The 16,706-nt window shown below is 41.0% G+C and overlaps 1 protein-coding gene across 12 annotated transcripts in view; it reads right to left on the bottom strand.

The window, feature by feature from the left end:
- Positions 1 to 3,176: 3,176 nt before the first annotated feature.
- The window catches only part of LOC139450535 (CD109 antigen-like), a 58,163-nt gene continuing 44,633 nt past the window's right edge, over positions 3,177 to 16,706 (bottom strand). For 11 of the 12 annotated variants that reach the window (XM_071232267.1, XM_071232265.1, XM_071232276.1 and 8 more), the window contains 18 exons: positions 15,308 to 15,425; positions 14,444 to 14,557; positions 13,167 to 13,268; positions 12,873 to 13,001; positions 11,518 to 11,656; positions 10,951 to 11,127; positions 10,302 to 10,383; positions 9,994 to 10,150; positions 9,531 to 9,605; positions 8,993 to 9,164; positions 8,380 to 8,594; positions 7,608 to 7,757; positions 7,204 to 7,266; positions 6,620 to 6,729; positions 5,711 to 5,858; positions 4,747 to 4,849; positions 4,084 to 4,169; positions 3,177 to 3,317 (listed from right to left, as the gene is read on the bottom strand). In XM_071232267.1, coding sequence (XP_071088368.1) covers positions 3,300 to 3,317; positions 4,084 to 4,169; positions 4,747 to 4,849; positions 5,711 to 5,858; positions 6,620 to 6,729; positions 7,204 to 7,266; positions 7,608 to 7,757; positions 8,380 to 8,594; positions 8,993 to 9,164; positions 9,531 to 9,605; positions 9,994 to 10,150; positions 10,302 to 10,383; positions 10,951 to 11,127; positions 11,518 to 11,656; positions 12,873 to 13,001; positions 13,167 to 13,268; positions 14,444 to 14,557; positions 15,308 to 15,425 — 2,158 coding nt within the window. In that variant the 3' untranslated portion in view covers positions 3,177 to 3,299. Of the gene's footprint in view, positions 3,318 to 4,083; positions 4,170 to 4,746; positions 4,850 to 5,710; positions 5,859 to 6,619; positions 6,730 to 7,203; positions 7,267 to 7,607; positions 7,758 to 8,379; positions 8,595 to 8,992; positions 9,165 to 9,530; positions 9,606 to 9,993; positions 10,151 to 10,301; positions 10,384 to 10,950; positions 11,128 to 11,517; positions 11,657 to 12,872; positions 13,002 to 13,166; positions 13,269 to 14,443; positions 14,558 to 15,307; positions 15,426 to 16,438; positions 16,617 to 16,706 lie in introns of all 12 variants that reach the window. The other variant, XM_071232271.1, reaches the window with a different exon arrangement.

Here is a 16,706-nt window from a genome sequence, read left to right as displayed (position 1 = left end):
ATTTTTTAAAATACATATACTTCTTGTCTTCATCGCATGCTGGTAGAATTCTCCGAAATGGATTTTGAGCATATATATAATGAGGAAAAGAAATCAGGGAACACCACTTCATCGCAGTGTTCCTATACATATTCTCAGATTTTCACCCACAGTGCAAAACAAAGCTTGCGGAGGAATATGAAGATGAATAAAGGAGTGGGTGAGTATGGTTTAACGCAATTTATTCCAGCAATATCACGCGGGGGACACCCATGAAGGGAATCGAACGTCTTCGGCGCTACGAGCTAACACTTTAGCCACCAGGCAACCCACCGCCCTAGTTAGTATTAGTATTTGTGTGGGGTGGAGTGGCGTTTAAAGCGCATACAAAGTAAGAGCTTCATGCGTTATAGTCTGTGACATTCGTAAATCCAGCGTTTATCAATTTCCATTTATTGAGATACACTTGTATCCCCGGAGATGCATGGATTTAAATACATTATTGGTATGGCATCGATATTCAAATTGCATTCATCCGGTTTATTTTTTGCATGTGCATTATATGTGAAAACGTGTTTATACTGTACAAAACTGATATTTCAGGGTCGTTACAACCAAAATATCTGCAATCGAAGCAAATTTATTGTACTGAGATGCGATCTCCAAATTTGCTGAAGATGTTTGATGAAGTTAGTTAATGAATCTTCATGATAACACGATATATGACGATTCAACTCATAACATTAAGGTGTTAATGCATTTGAAATTGGCCAACAAGGGTATGGATTTAATTGATTATGGAAATATCTTCCAAAAAATATATATGTTTCAAAATCAAGATATCATATTCCTATACCAACACCATTGCATCCAAAAAAATTCGAAACAAAAAGTCATGCAAAATGCATTCGATGGTACATCCAGCAAATGTGTTTGCAGATACACCAACATTCCTATGCACCTGCTGAACATATCATCACTGGTTATCGCTAGATTTTGGAAGGATTCACAAGCTCCATGAGAATTTCTATGACTTCAAATTACCACTTTTGTCACAAAACTCATTTCTTACAGTTCTTGCTGAATAAAGTGGACATGGTAACCATTGTTGGTACATTCAGACCCGTTGCACGTCATCGTACTCCAGCCGCGTGGGACGTTGCTCATTATATTGATCACTTGATGGTCTGGTCCTGATTATTTTCAGGTTCCGTCTCAGCTTGAATATTGCTGAGGACGGATGCAAGGAAACAACTAAGTCATCCATCAATACACAGTTCCAGTTGTAAAGAACTATTCAGAGAACTATTCAGAAAGTAGCATGTTATTACAGATTTATAATGATACGGTTTTTCCATTTTTTTGTGTTCAGCTGCATCCCTCAGGTATGTTCGGAACCTATGCTAGGGGGTTCGAATCGCACTGGTTATAGTCTTTGGTTTGTCAGCAGCTTGCCAGTGCCCATGGATTTCACCAAGCTGGTCAACGTCTAAGACCTGCGTTACATCAGGCTTTCCTTACGCTGCGAGTTAACTAAAATACTGTTCAAGTAAACCAGTTGTAAACACGAACATTCCTTTGGAGGTTTTGATGGGTCATTTGATTAATTATCATGAGCATGCATTCATCCATGTTGATTATTATGTGCATGTACAGAGTCATGTTGACACATCTATATCCACCTACCAATTGCAACAATTGTGTTGGGAGAAGACAAACAGACTGTAATCCCTTGAATTCATTGACAATAATACCTTCAAACAACCTATTCATGAATGTCTGTAGTGTGCCTGTCGTGATGGAGATATTCGTTATCTACGGAAGTGAGATATACAGAAAAACGACCACGGGATACTCACCACCTCATTTAAATCAGATGTTAGTTCTCGCTACTGCTTCACAAAGGTCTAAGGACATCCCCTTACGGGTCACGTCAGAACGATCTTTCACCCGACCAATCAGAGCGCCACCTACCAGATCAGGAAAGTGACAGTCGAAATATGTTTTCTAATCATGCAACCTCGAAAAGGTTAACACGGGTTATTCCGAACGACAGGTACGGGCCGTACGACGGCTGAGATTGTCGTATGTCTCTCGCGTCAATGGGATAAACATTTGAACGAACGAGACTTTGCATAGCCCATGGGAAGGACAGTAAACTACGGTTATAACGAAGTCAAAGGAACCACTTATTTTAGTTCGTTATAACCGCAGTTCGTTATAAGCATATATACAGCACAAATACAGCAATTGACCGGGACCATACGTAAAGTTCGTTATATCCTTTAGCTCGTTATAAGCGTGTTCGTTATAAACGTAGTTTAATGTACTGCCATATAGTCTCGGCCATCTATTAGACATTCCAGAATTTTCTTTTGTTCAGTTTTCAAATTTTGAATCAAGAACTTCGTCAAAATATTTTTCAAAGCGGCGTAGTCTGGAATGGAAGTCGCCAGTTTGTCACTAGTGCACTATAGCTCAAGAAAACTGCTTTCTAATTGGCTAATGTCGACTTCTTGTTAGTTATTTCATTGGTCGGTCAAAGTTCGCGAAAGGTCGTTCTGACGTGACCTGTAATGGGATGTGATCAGACCTTTGTTTTGCGATGGCGAGGACTAAGATCTGATTTTATAAAGATTGGAGAGTCACATGTATGTCATGTTTATACCGTTTTTAAGTTGAACAAAATCAGTAAATGCGCTATCGTGTCACTGGGTTTTCTGGTCTATCACTGGTACTGGTCGTATCACTGGCCCCACAGAGTATTGCTCTGCGGGTGTCAGGCAACAAACAAGCACTTACTTTTTATGCACATTCTGTGAGTGAGTGAGTTTGGTTTTACGCCGCATTTAGCAGTATTCCAGCAATATCACGGCGGGGGACACCAGAAATGGGCTTCACACATTGTACCCATGTCGGGACTCGAACCCGGGTCTTCGGCGTGACGAGCGAACGCTTTAACCACCAGGCTACCCGACCGTCCCCACATTCTGTGAGTGTGGGTGCTACCGGTAGGGTGGGACACGCTTACCCATTTCGCGAACACTTGGGCGTCATCACTGATTTTTGTGTGCATAATTCATTTAATTTTAACCGCTATTTTTCCTTATACGCCACATGCTATTTGTTTCGGCGAATAATCGAGATGTGTTATTCTCTGCCGATGACGTTGTGATAAATTCAATACAAACAAAGAGTATGTTTATAATGGACATTTTATTACATAAACGTGCAACATGTAATGTGTTGAACTCATTCTTCCTTCTTGGTGTTTCCGAATGTGACGTGATCTTCTCTGTGTGGTGATTCTCTCAGTGTGTTCATCTTCCTGCCTTGGCCTAGAAATACAGACGTCAAAGTTGTCAAATAATTTCTGCAGTGAAATCTTGCACACATCACACAAATAATGCACACTTAGTCTGCCGTTCAACCATACACACATCACGCAGCTGATACACACGTAGTCTGCCGTGCAACCATACACACATCACGCAGCTGATACACACTTAGTCTGCCGTGGAACCATACACACATCACGCAGCTGATACACACATTGTCTCCAGGAAAATCATACTGACAGACATAATTAAGGGAACATGTACTAATGGAAGCCTGTGTGTGCTCTACCACGGTATATATTACATCGTAACTCCCCTGAAACTGACTTGAGTTCATCGACAAGGTAGTGCGTCATCAAGAAGAGACAACACCCAAACCCAGTTGTCTGTTTATCTGGTTTTGTTCACATATCTTCGATTATATTATACAGATCTCAAAGGGACAACTAATTTTATTTCATAATAACCGTAGTTTGTTAAAAGCATATATACAGCAATTGGCCTGGACTAAGAAATAGGTTCGTTATATCGGTCAGTTCGTTATAAACGCAGTTTACTGTACAGTACAATGGAAGTGCATTTAAGTAATGGATAACGATATAACATATCATCATCGTTAGACTGTAGGACTATAAATGTAGCAACATCAAAATATCAATTCTTGTATTTAATCTCCCAGGTGATATTCAGTTATCCGGGGTCGCGGTGTAGTTTTTTACATCAAAGGTTTTCGATGTGTTAAACTTAACATCACATCAGAACTCACCACGCAGTTTTCACACTCCACACACACGCTACAGATGTTGGCATTCTTCAGAAGCTTGGACTGGTAGAACGCTGTCACCTGATTGGCTGAAAAAGGAAATGAACGCATTCTATTGGCAGATAGCAGTGTGCTTTCTTTGTAAGTGCAACATAATAATCCTAAAGGTTTTAATGTTCAGAGGCAATGTCCTGAATAAGTGAGCAGACACACGCATTATTCTGTTTTGGTTTTGTTTGTTGTTAAACGGCGGTCTGCAAATAATCGAGTCTGGATCAGACAGTCCAGTGATTGACCTCATGAGCATCGATCCACGCAATTGGGATCGATGACATGCATCAACCACGTCAGCGAACCGAACCAACGATCCCGTTAGACATCTGTCTACTACTCACTGTGGGTGGTTGTAACGGCTCTTTGAACAGTATTTGATTTAAATCACAGTATGTTAACTAAATGTGCGCGAAAAGTCAAAATTGGCGTTTACAGCTATTATGAAACCCATGATCACAAATGTGCTGCTGACGGACCTTGAATCATATTCAGGGCGAATTAGGTGATTCGACCACATGTTCAGCGGGTCCCGGTACGACTAAGGGACGTAACTCCAACATCTCATTGCGGCGCCTTGGACACACATCGATAATGATAGAATTTGACACTTACTTGGCTCATAGTAGTCGTAGACTCTGACAGGGACGGGCTGTGACTTGGCCACAAGACCTGTTCTCTGGAGGGTGACGGACAGACACACTGGGGTGGTCCCGATCTGTGACATTAGCAGAGTCGCGTTAGTAACACAAACAGTAGAATCTTGTCATAAAGTTTTGTTCCAGTAAGGCCAATGTGCACAATACCATTGTAGCGCTGAATATTTTAAAATTATTTTAAGCTGGATTGTAATTATTAAGGGTGAGGCTTAAAATCGCGTTCAAGATTGTTGCACATGCTCGTGTGCGTGTGTGCGTGTGTGCGTGTGTGTGTGTGTGTGTGTTTGATTGTACTAGTCAGAAAAAATACCGATTTTATAGTGCCAGCCCACTGATATACCACGCCGCAGTTGACAAGAATACTCCACTAAGAAACAGTATACTAAAGCCAAGCTCCAGGTGGGGTAACAACAAGTACCATCTTTTAACGCCTTTTTGTAGGACTGGGTCAGGGATCGAAACCACGACCTTCCGCTCTCCGGGCAGGCGCTGTCTACTGGACCACGGAGGCAGTTATAACTATTAAGGAAGTTCACTGACATGCCGACCGATCTTTATTTGGTTGGTTGGTTGGTTTGTTGTTAAAAGCCGCACTCAACAATAAATATTCCAGCTATATGACGGCGGTCTGTAAATAATCGAGTCTGGACCAGACAATCCAGTGATTGATATCATGAGCATCGCTCCACGCAATCTTTATTTGGAGATACTAAAGCATAGGTTTTACCAAATACGTTCATTTTGGGCAAGATTTCAATTATACAAATAATGTAATCTTTGATGTGAAACATAGCAAAGAGCCGGTATATAAACATATGAAAATAAATTTACAGTGTTTATGAATGTATTTAATTAAATAAAATGAATCCAGTACCATGGATTCAGTCAACGAGAAGGGATGGTGACGGATAATATCTCACCTCATCAAAATACAGAACCACCTTCTTGTTGGGAGTCTCGACCCTCTTGAGGGTCTTCAGTTTGGTGAGTGTTTCAAGGTCGGCATCAAACCCGGAGGGAACTCCGAGTTCCTGAATTGCCATGCCACTTGCGCCGGTCGACAACCATCTGAGGAGGCAACGTGGTACTGGTGTGTAATAGTCCCTTTTTACCGTTATATATTTTTTATGCATTATTAAACGAATGGAGTAAACCATTTATAAATCATTATCATACTTATCATATTTATATGAATCAAAAGTAAACTTGTTCATTTCGACCATTGAATGTTTGGAACTTAAAATTATACCAAATACATAGGCTGGGCAAACACATTTCAAAAAGGTTGATGTTAGTGGGTTGCGGGAAACATGGTTCCAATATTTGAAGATGAGCAAGTCGTTAACCCAAGCTGATCTTCTTGGGAGATGGATTTAAAGACACAACAAACATACGTTCATCTTTGGTACCCGACTTGCTCCTAATTAGATTTTTCTCCAGAAGGAGGAATATCATCCTTTTTAACTCATTATAGCCAACCTTCTGTATTTCATTATGTCCGATGACCAAACCTTGCAGTTGTATTGAAGCGAAAAGGAGAGTTGTAGCATTTGAAACAGATGATTAATTAAAACAATTATATACTATTTCAATGTTTTCCATCAGTATGCAATTGCACATTGCAAAGGTGTGTAGGTGAGGTGAAATGTGTTTTCACTTCACGTCGAGTTTATGTAAACAAGGACGTACATGCACGTGTGTGTTCTGTCTTTCAGCTTCTGAAAATGCTTTACTCCCAATCAGTTGCCGAAAGACTTCAACATGATGTCGAAGGGTACATATGTGTTATGTCTGACGGTAGTAAGTGTTATGGCTGCCCCCACCCTCACCTGGTGCAGGTCTGGACGGTGATGGAGTTGATGTCCTCACTCAGAAGCGTGACGGTCACATCAAACGTTGGCTCCTCCACCTCAGCCTCAACGTTGAAGAACACGGCGACCTGAACGGCATTTAAAGAAATGTACTTTCACCACATCTTAATACACTACAGCCTTAACTAAACACCCAACATATATATGTACACGTAACTCAACTTTTATATCAAATGCCATCATGTTTAATAAGAATAGTTTTATCAGTGTAGAGTAAACTGTCTCAAACAGAAATGACTATGATCTCATTTCGAAATGGCATGTTTGTATATAACCATGATGACAATGTTTGCAGTTAAGTAACACAGGTGCTTCGTCATACCTGCGCACTAATAATCATAGTTAATGCGCCTTTTTGAGAAAAGTGGAAAAGGTTCGCTCACCACGCCGAAGACCCGGTTTCGTTTTCCTACATGGGTACAACTCGTAAATCCCATTTCAGATGTTCCCCCGCCGTGTTATTGCTGGAATATTGCTAGAGCGGCGTAAAACTCTACTCACTCAATGTTGCATGCTACTATAATGTGTATGATGCCACCGACCTCAACAAGAGCGATGCCGGATCCTGTAGCCTGTACATTGACGCTGCTCGGGATGGATGGAAGCTGCAGGTAAAAACGGGTACGAAATCGTGAATATGTAATATACAATGAAAAGCAGTTACTCTAGGGATGCTGTAGGGAGCATTAAAACTTAACAATAGGTTCAGTTTTTAGATCCCGGCCAGTTAACTTGGAATGGAAGTGGATTAACGAATTTGAACTTTATGAACATTAAAAATATTTTAGGAAACTCAAGAGTGGCCGAACTAGTCAAGAATTGAGCATTTCATACCTGGATAAATGGGCGAATATGTTTGCACATTTTTGAATGTGTGCGAGTTCAGTATTGACATGGTAGAGCGTGTGAGTGTGCAGCTGAAAGAAGAGTATTGGAGTGTACTCACCTCGACACTCTGGAGCACGAGCGCGTTGTTCTGGTTGACGGAGAATTGGTGTCTGAAGCTGCCACTGCTCACTGTCACCTGGATGTCGAAGTTGTTGGAGTACGCCATCTTGGCGAACTCAGACAGAGCCTGCAAGGCCAACACCGTGTCCTGGAAGAATATGAGAGAGCCCCATACCAGTGTGAAGAAGAAGACTCAAGAAGAGTTTATTGCACTCAACACGATCAACGGTCACATACATATTTAACATATACATAGGTTATCACGCGAGTGTGTTTGGGGATGGTAAATATCCTGCATTAGGAATAAACATTGTATTTAGCGAGCCTTGGCGAGCGAAATTCATAGTGTCCCCAAAGACACAAGCGTGATAACCTCTTTATCATATAATGTCATTCTTTAATTCTGTGCTTCAAAATCGCTTTCCCTCTCTCACAAACATTACCGAAACATTGCCAGTTTTCCTGGAATGCGCGCATTAATATTTATTACGTCAGAGGGTAAGTGATGTGTCAGTCGGTCAGTGACAGTAGCCAATATAGTTCCAAATGAAATCTATTTCATATGCAGTGGCGAAGCAACATATTCGCAAAATCAACAATTGTTTTTAATTGCCTTTCGCGGCAATCCATCGGTCTGTCCACTAGAGTAACTGCCCTTTGTCAAACCGCGCTTTCTGTACTTTAAGACAAGTGTTCAAGAGCAGGCGAAGTGGGTCTTGATTGTAATAAGAACCTGTGTTTTTTCCTAACAATGTAGATATAACACTAACTTGGGTGGAGGAAAATCCGCCGTGGGGATTACGCTGTGACGCCAACCACTTCATGATGTTAAGGCCGCCGCTGAAATCGTTTTTCTCGCCGAATATCAGCAGAGCGTATGCCGTCATCTCGATGTCGATGGCCTTCTTGGTTGATGGTGGTCTCCAGTACTTGGTGGTGGACTGTGTCGTCTTGACCTCAGGACGGTGCCAGTACTTGAATCCATCTGGAAACGTAGTTTACCAACACATTAACTTAAAAAAGAAAATGTAAGGCATGAGCATGTCCGTGACCAACGATGAACTGTTTACGAGATACGTGTATACCTTTTCGATTACGGTAAGAAAATCAGTTTGTGTCAAAGATTTGCTAATGTGCAAAAATTAGACAACCGCTTCCTTAAATCCTAAGTAAGCCTTATGATACATTTCAGTTCAAAGCATGAAATGAAATGAATCGCATTTTTTTCATGTAATACATCTCCTTTCAAAATGTCTTTTTACTCATTCTTTTAAATTCTGCAGATCCGTTTGGCCAAAAACGGTCTTATTGTACCGTGGCCTTGGTGGACATAGTTGAATATGAGTTTAAGTTATACAGAAGTTGAAAGAACATCGATGCTACCTTTAACAATAGCATGAGAGTTTAGTGTGGCAAATGAAGTGTCGGTCTTGGTGCTGCCGGCAAGCTGCAGTGCATAGGTGATGATGGCCAGAGAGTAGTCATCTGCTGGAGTCTCATTCTCAAGGAACTGAAGAGCCTTGGTCGTGGCTGTGTGTATCCGCTGTTGGACATTCTGTGCAAATTACAAGATGTAGACAGCCTGAATTCAAGAGACGCCACAAAGGAAGTATTATTGTGCAATAATGAGTGCATGAAATAAAATAACATGCTCAACTGAACATGTAGAACCAGGGGTTGTGTCTATCTATCAGTGATAAAGACATGTCCCAATGTTCCTGTAGCCAGAGGACATAGGTATACAACTATTATCTCCACATATAATATAGCTACGCGATAAGTCGCAAAGAACAATCAAGAACGGAGCGTGGTTTATTTCACGATAAAGCAGTGTTCTATCCTGACTCCATTCCTGGAAATTCGAATGTACGCTCGCAATTTGATGGTTACTAATTTATTTCTTAAATAAAGATTCACTTACCCCAACGAGGTCGTTGTTCTCGAGAAGGGCGATAAGAACATATGCCGTCAATGAAGCACCTTTGTTAGAACCTCCCTTGAGAAGAAATCACGGGCATATAATAATTAATGTCATTATTGACGTAAAACATATTTCAAGGTATTCATATAAATGACCACAACAAACACATAAAAACGGAAAGGTGATTATTTACAGTTATATTCATAATATTGCAGGTGCATGACACGCAGCATAAAGGACAATGCCAAAAGACAGTCGTTGAGCAGTTGCAGGGCATCACGAGTGTTACATAAGAAGTTGACTTTGTGTAATTACAAACCATATTTAAAAAAAATTAGTATTATTGGTATTGGACCATTCAATGGGTTTTGTACAATATCAGTAGAAACATATACATATATCAATGAAAAACATTAAGGTATGATACACGTTGTCAAACGAAGGGTGATCAGTCTGGACTCACGGTCATATCCTTGTGGATGACCCGGCCTGGTTCAGGGAAAGAACCATCAGCCTTCTGTCTCGCTACCATCCAGTCGACAGCTCGTGTGAGGACATCGTCGTCGATGAAGGTATATGGTTTAGCCTGATGGAACGTCTTTATAACGAACGCTGTCAACCTGGGAGCACAAATACCGAACATAATCTAACGTGCAAACTCATGCGAGATATTATCATGGTCCTTAACTGAAGAATGTAAAATAATTTGAAATGTACACATTGTTTTTAAAATGTGTGTCTAAGAAATTCATGTGTCTTAACAGAACGTACCACATGCTGCCAGATGGGTCACGGTCACCAAACGCACTGAAGGAGCCATCCTTGTGCTGGTAGGTCAGCTCTCTCTGGTATCCTGGAGGAGATTGGTGGACAAAGTATACGTTGACATGCTGTTGTAAGAAGGCTTTGGTTTTGGTTTTTTTCTGTTCGCGCCCCCGCACTCAGCAATATTCCAGCTATATGAAGGCGGTCTGTAAATAATCGAGCCTGGACCAGACAATCCAGTGATTAATATCATGAGCATCGATCCATGCAATTGGGATCGATGACATGCATCAACCAAGTCAGCGAGCCTGACCACCTGATCCCGTTAGTCACCTTTTACGGCAAGCATGGGTTGCTGAAGACCTATTCTACCCCGGAATCTTCACGGGTCTGTGAGAAGGGAGTTTATGGTATTGAATGTTTATCATTTCATCCACACGCCCATTATTGCTATCCATTATTCCGAAGATTTTGAGGAAGAGGAAACATCAACCAATGAATCTAGGTCCCGATCCACAAGGTTTGGTCGCACTGTGGCTGTCCTAGTTCTACACATGAATGACTATCACAGCGCTGAGTGGATCGGGGAACTTTCTGTTGGGAAGGGTATGGAGTTCATGAGTTTAAATAGGTTCGGGCGGCACCACTGACATACCAGATTCCATGTACTTGATTGCCTTGTCTTCTATGTCTCCTGTCAGCTGTTTGGTTGCTGTCAGATAGTTGGTTACAAACACATCCGGGGCCAACCCCAGCATTGTCTGCTCACCACATCCGGTAGGCATGCGCAGAAGACTGTCTAGACCACTTACAGTTGGGCCCATCAGGTCACCTAGTCGAACATGACAGGGTTACAGAGACGTTTGTCGGATAAAACAGAACAGTTGCCGCTTTCAATTCTGGACATAACTGTAAGTTTGTATATATTGCCATAAAGACGGTTCAAATCATTCCATTTTCTTTTCTTAAATTAACTAGCATACCAACGCGGGAACTGAATATCATACATTACATTATAATACATTATACATTATAGATATCGCATCTCTGAAATGACAATTATTATTTTTAAGATTACCCACTGAAGAGGACAGAATCAAATTGGCAAGCTACCACTAATCTTAGAAATTGAGTTATTCAATCGTGATTTTGTAACGCCATGATGCTTGGTATACTGTGGACAGCTGGATATGCAACGGTATTATTTTATTTTTTCACTGACCAATGGCGGTGATTCTAGCGGTCTGTGATCCAGAGACGACGTTCTGTGGCAGAGTGATGGGGACATTCTTGGAGAAACTGGTGGCCTGCTTCAGGTCAATCAGGACAGGGACATTGTACTCTTTGGGGGTTCCTTCGGGCTGAAGAAAGATGACATGATGAATACATGTTGGAACACTGTACTCTGCAGGAACTACTTCAGAGAGATAACGTGGTGAATACGTATGTTATGATGAATGCATGCTATTTTATCAAACGCGATTTTTGTTCTGTAGAAAGGTTTCCTAATCTATGACACCTCAGTTGGTCATAAATGAATGTTCTTCACTTTACACGTTTATTGTTGATAGTGTCCTATAACGAAATGTCTGACACATTACGAGGCATTATTGATATAACAAATTACACATAACACTAATAAAAGTTCGTCGCTTGAAGCAATCACATTCCATCTGACTATTTCACACTTGATAAGGTTCATTTCAATTGTTTTATCTTGAAATGTGTCTAAAAACAAAACGTTTTTACAGCATAATAATGGCAAATGTAGCCTAACATAGCACAGACTGTGCTTTATTGGTCTAACATAGTGAGATGATTGTGTTTTATGGTCGAACACAGTGAGATGATTGTGTTTTGTGGCCGAACACAGTGAGATGATTGTGTTTTGTGGGTCTAAAACAGTGAGATGATTGTGCCTTGTTTGTCTAACATAGTGAGATGATTGTTTTTTGTGGGTCTAACATAGTGAAATGATTGTATTTCATGGGTCTTACATTGTGAGATGATTATGTTTTAGGGGTCTAACATAGTGAAATGGTTGTGCCTTATTGGTCTAACATAGTGAGATGGTTGTGCCTCATTGGTTAAACATTGTGAGATGATTATGTTTTAGGGGTCTAACACAGTGAAATGATTGTGCCTTAGGGGTCTAACATAGTGAGATGATTGTCCCTTATTGGTCTAACATAGTGAGATGATTGTCCCTTATTGGTCTAACATAGTGAGATGATTGTGCCTCATTGGTCAAACATAGTAAGATGATTGTGCCTTATTGGTCTAACATAGTGAAATGATTGTGCCTCATTGGTCAAACATAGTGAGATGATTGCGTTTTACGGGTCAAACATCATGAAATGTTTTATGGGTCTAACATAGTTAGATGATTGTGCCTTATTGGTCAAACATAGTGAGATGATTGCGTTTTACGGGTCAAACATCATGAGATGTTTTAGGGGTCTAACATAGTGAGATGATTGCGTTTTACGGGTCAAACATCATGAGATGTTTTAGGGGTCTAACATAGTGAGATGATTGTGTTTTATGGGTCTAACATAAAAATGGATAAAGAAGTACCTCGACCAGAAGCTGTCTCTTGACGGCGTCAGCAGCGAGGGTGGATCGAGCGGAGACGGTCAGGTCGATCTTACCCAGGGTGGCGGGGACGATGGGGAAATATACAGAGGTGGCGCCACCTGCCTTCACCTGGAATATCGGAGATTATACACACACGTTTAGTGAACACAAACACTGACAAAGTCCAGATCATATTGCGAAGTCCAAGATCAGATTGCAGTAGAAAAAAAAGACAAATATTTGCTGGCGCACAGCAAAATGATTTCACGGTTATCAGTGAAGCAGGGTACTCACATGAACAGTCTGCGTTTGGTCCTTAGATTCTGTTTGTTCCCGACCGTTAGCATCAATAACAACATTCAGGTAGTCCTTGGATTGAGGGATGGATACAACAGCCTGTAAGGAGGTCAAGGTATTTTAGTGTCAGTGAGGAGGTTAAACTCCACAGTTCTCTATTTCTACAGGTCGTATCGCGGCATATCAACTTGGAAGAACGTCGGATGCCCTCTGGTCTTAGACGTTTGTTACTTTCGTTAACACAGGGGCAAGGGGGAGGACAAATTAAGGCCGAGTCTGGGATTCAAACCCACGATCCAGGGTCCTGGCAGAGTATTGTGGGGCTTTAGGCAACTGGTCCCTGGGAATCCGTACAATATATACACCTCCTAACATTTCCATCTTTTTTATCAGAAACGTCAATGCGGAAGAACAACCCATGTGTTTATCAACCAAACAGGATTTGGTTGTAAAGAACTTTATGTAAGTAGGTTTCAGAGGTGGTCACAGGGTGACGTAAGATTGTTAATGACATTTAATGTATAATGATAAATAAAGACTTATCAACACTGTTTGAATGGAAAAGACAAAGAATACTGATCGCAGATCGATATGCTCCGTATGTATTCAAAATGTTTCATTTCAAATTGAATTTATACATTTCTCTCGAATGTCTCCGGTCCGAATTAATTTAACAAGAAACTACAAGGCCACCATGAATGGCGAGAGATGTCAATCATTGATAGCAAACAAACAAAATCTTTATATTATAGTTATTCATGATTATGTTTCTCAATGCAACGCTAATATTGTTTTAATTATAACTAGTTTACTCTTTACGCCAAATGGAACATGGTGGATAATCAAGACTGGTTATTCTCTCGCATTGAAGTTTTAAATATAATTAAGTATCAAGCAATAATCTGGTGACGTCCTAGGTGAGATAGTTGAAGACGATAACCTGGACTGGCCTAACACTGGACGCAGCAACTAAACATGTCCTCTCTATTACTCACGTCGACGTCCTGGGTGAGATAGTGAAAGACGATGGCCTGGACTGGCCTAACACTGGAAGCAACAACTAAACATGTCCTATCTATTACTCACGTCGACATCCTGGGTGAGGTAGTTGAAGACGATAACCTGGCGAGCCCTAACACTGGACGCAGCAACTAGAACTAAACATGTCCTCTCTGTTACTCACGTCGACGTCCTGGGTGAGTTAATTAAAGACGATAACCTGGACTGGCCTAACACTGGACGCAGCAAATAAACATGTCCTCTCTGTTACTCACGTCGACGTCCTGGGTGAGGTAGTTGAAGACGATGGCCTGGAGAGCCAGCTGTTCCCCTCGCGTCACGGAGTAGGGCAGGTTGAGGCTCACGAAGAAGGGGCGGAACACTCGGATCTGAACATAGACATCATGTGCAGGCACGTGAAGAATTTATATGCTTATTACACGGTTCTCTCCATCCAGGGGATCTTGACAGATTATATCGTATATATAACTAGCTTTCTTTATTTACACCAATCCCTCTTCCACGATAATGATGTAATCTGCCTTCGGAGTAGCCTGTCTTTAGTATTCACTGGTCATGCTGAAGACACGGGTCGATACCACCGGGCACAAACTCAGATGTAGTGTTATTGACAGAAAGCGGCTAAACGCTGCGATAATCGTATTGGAGGTATGTTGTTTGCCTCTAGATCTGGCCCATTAAATTACGAGTTAACCGCAGTAGCATCGTGTCGATACAGTGCTTTATTGAATAAGGAGAATTTACGCGAAGTCAGTTTCAACAACATCTGTTAATTGTTCCTACACTGGATACATATAGGCAGGACAGTGGTTGGAGGAGTGTCATGTCTCAGCAGAATCGTTAAATCTGATGGTTCTCTACCCAGTGTTAAATAACGCCACTCAACAACCACTGTCCACAAAATGACCCCTTTTCGTTCCACCTTACTCTGTTCGATATTTTCCCCGTGGAGATTCAAAGTAACGAAAGATACGGTTACATATATCTACATTAAATGCATAATATTTGTTTTGCAGTCAAAGCGTACGAACAAAACGACTCAAAGTTCAGCTCTGGGACAAAAATCCACAGATCGGATCTTCCTCAGAGATCCTTTGAATAATTGATTAATGCCATACCTTAGCTGAGGTTGGTGCAATTCCAAGGCCACTCTGTGTGTTGACGGCGAAGGCGCTGGCCACCCAAGACGTGATGGTGTCTGGCACTGTTGTTGAGATGACGGCTTTGCCATCGGTACTGTAGTATTCAAATGATGTAACAACTGATTATATGGGTAGCTGAATACACGAACTGAATATTATTGACCTACACATTAAAATATAACGTCCATCATTATTAACATACAAATCAATGCAGATTATATGACATATAACTTCAACTCAAGAGAAAAATCAGTCTCCACTCAATTATCCGCCCAAACAGATTCCACTAGGTGTGGAAGGCAAAATAGTGATAAATAAACGTATTTACTGGACTTAAAATGTAGTAGAAAATATAACTAACTATTAACGATGTATGTGCGTACGCTTACAAAAATATATTCATGGTATCATATAAAGAACAGTTTAAATCAAACACTAAAAGCATTGCGCTAAGCAGCAGGGATAAGGTTATAAGCAGGTTAACACTGGAACATGCACAAAACATGAACAAAACATGAACAAAACATGCACAAAACAACACACCTTGGTAAGAAGGTTTACGGTATGCAGAGTGTAAAAGTGAAAGATTCCGTAAACAAGTTCAAAGAAGCAACTTCCAAAATACTGTGGTAATGCCTGTCACATAAAATACATGACAATTACAGTGGGATCCCCCATCTTAAAGAACCAGCTTCCAATGGACATTCACTCAAAGGACCATAAGCATTTCATTTCAACGCCGAGTATGCAATTCCAGTGCAGCATTTTTGTATGCAATTCTGTAGCCCTCTGTTGAAATACTTGTGATCCAATAAAAAAAAAATCCAAATGAGTCTTCTCAGTATAATTATGATACAATTAAAAACCATCCAACTGAATCTTGTTAGTATTTGTTTGGTGAGCCGAAACATTTCAATGCACCAGGCGTTCAGATTGCCATAGCCAACATCATATCATCATCTAGTGGTAGTATCATGTGATGAAGACACTGTCTTTGGTGTTCTAGTTTTTGTTTTGAAGAGGCAGAAGATACAGTAGTGACAGTATATATTCCTGCCGTCGATTATGCGCGCTAAGCCTACGGCCGACATACTAGTCATGCAGTACCCTGAGCTAGTATTAGTCCAAAGCCACGTCTCGGGAAAAACGTTTCTAACTCTTTCAACCTCCTGCAGGTTTGGTTTAGTATTGGTAACTGTTCCGGTTGCAACATGGGCAGTGGCCAGATTTGGATTGAAATGTGAAATGCCACCCATCAGGAAGCCACCATGGAATCTGGGATGATCTAAATGAAACAAAGTTGCTTTGTAGTTAATAAACTCTAACATGCAGCTGTTGCCTCATCTCCAAGAAGGACACTACTATGGCATAATCT

This window comes from Haliotis cracherodii, unplaced genomic scaffold (assembly GCF_022045235.1).
Source record: "Haliotis cracherodii isolate W230 unplaced genomic scaffold, xgHalCrac1.p SCAF_8, whole genome shotgun sequence".
Classification (NCBI taxonomy): Eukaryota; Metazoa; Mollusca; class Gastropoda; order Lepetellida; family Haliotidae; genus Haliotis; species Haliotis cracherodii.
The sequence above is the reverse complement of the archived record's forward strand: the minus strand, read 5'-3'. Positions and strand labels throughout refer to the sequence as shown.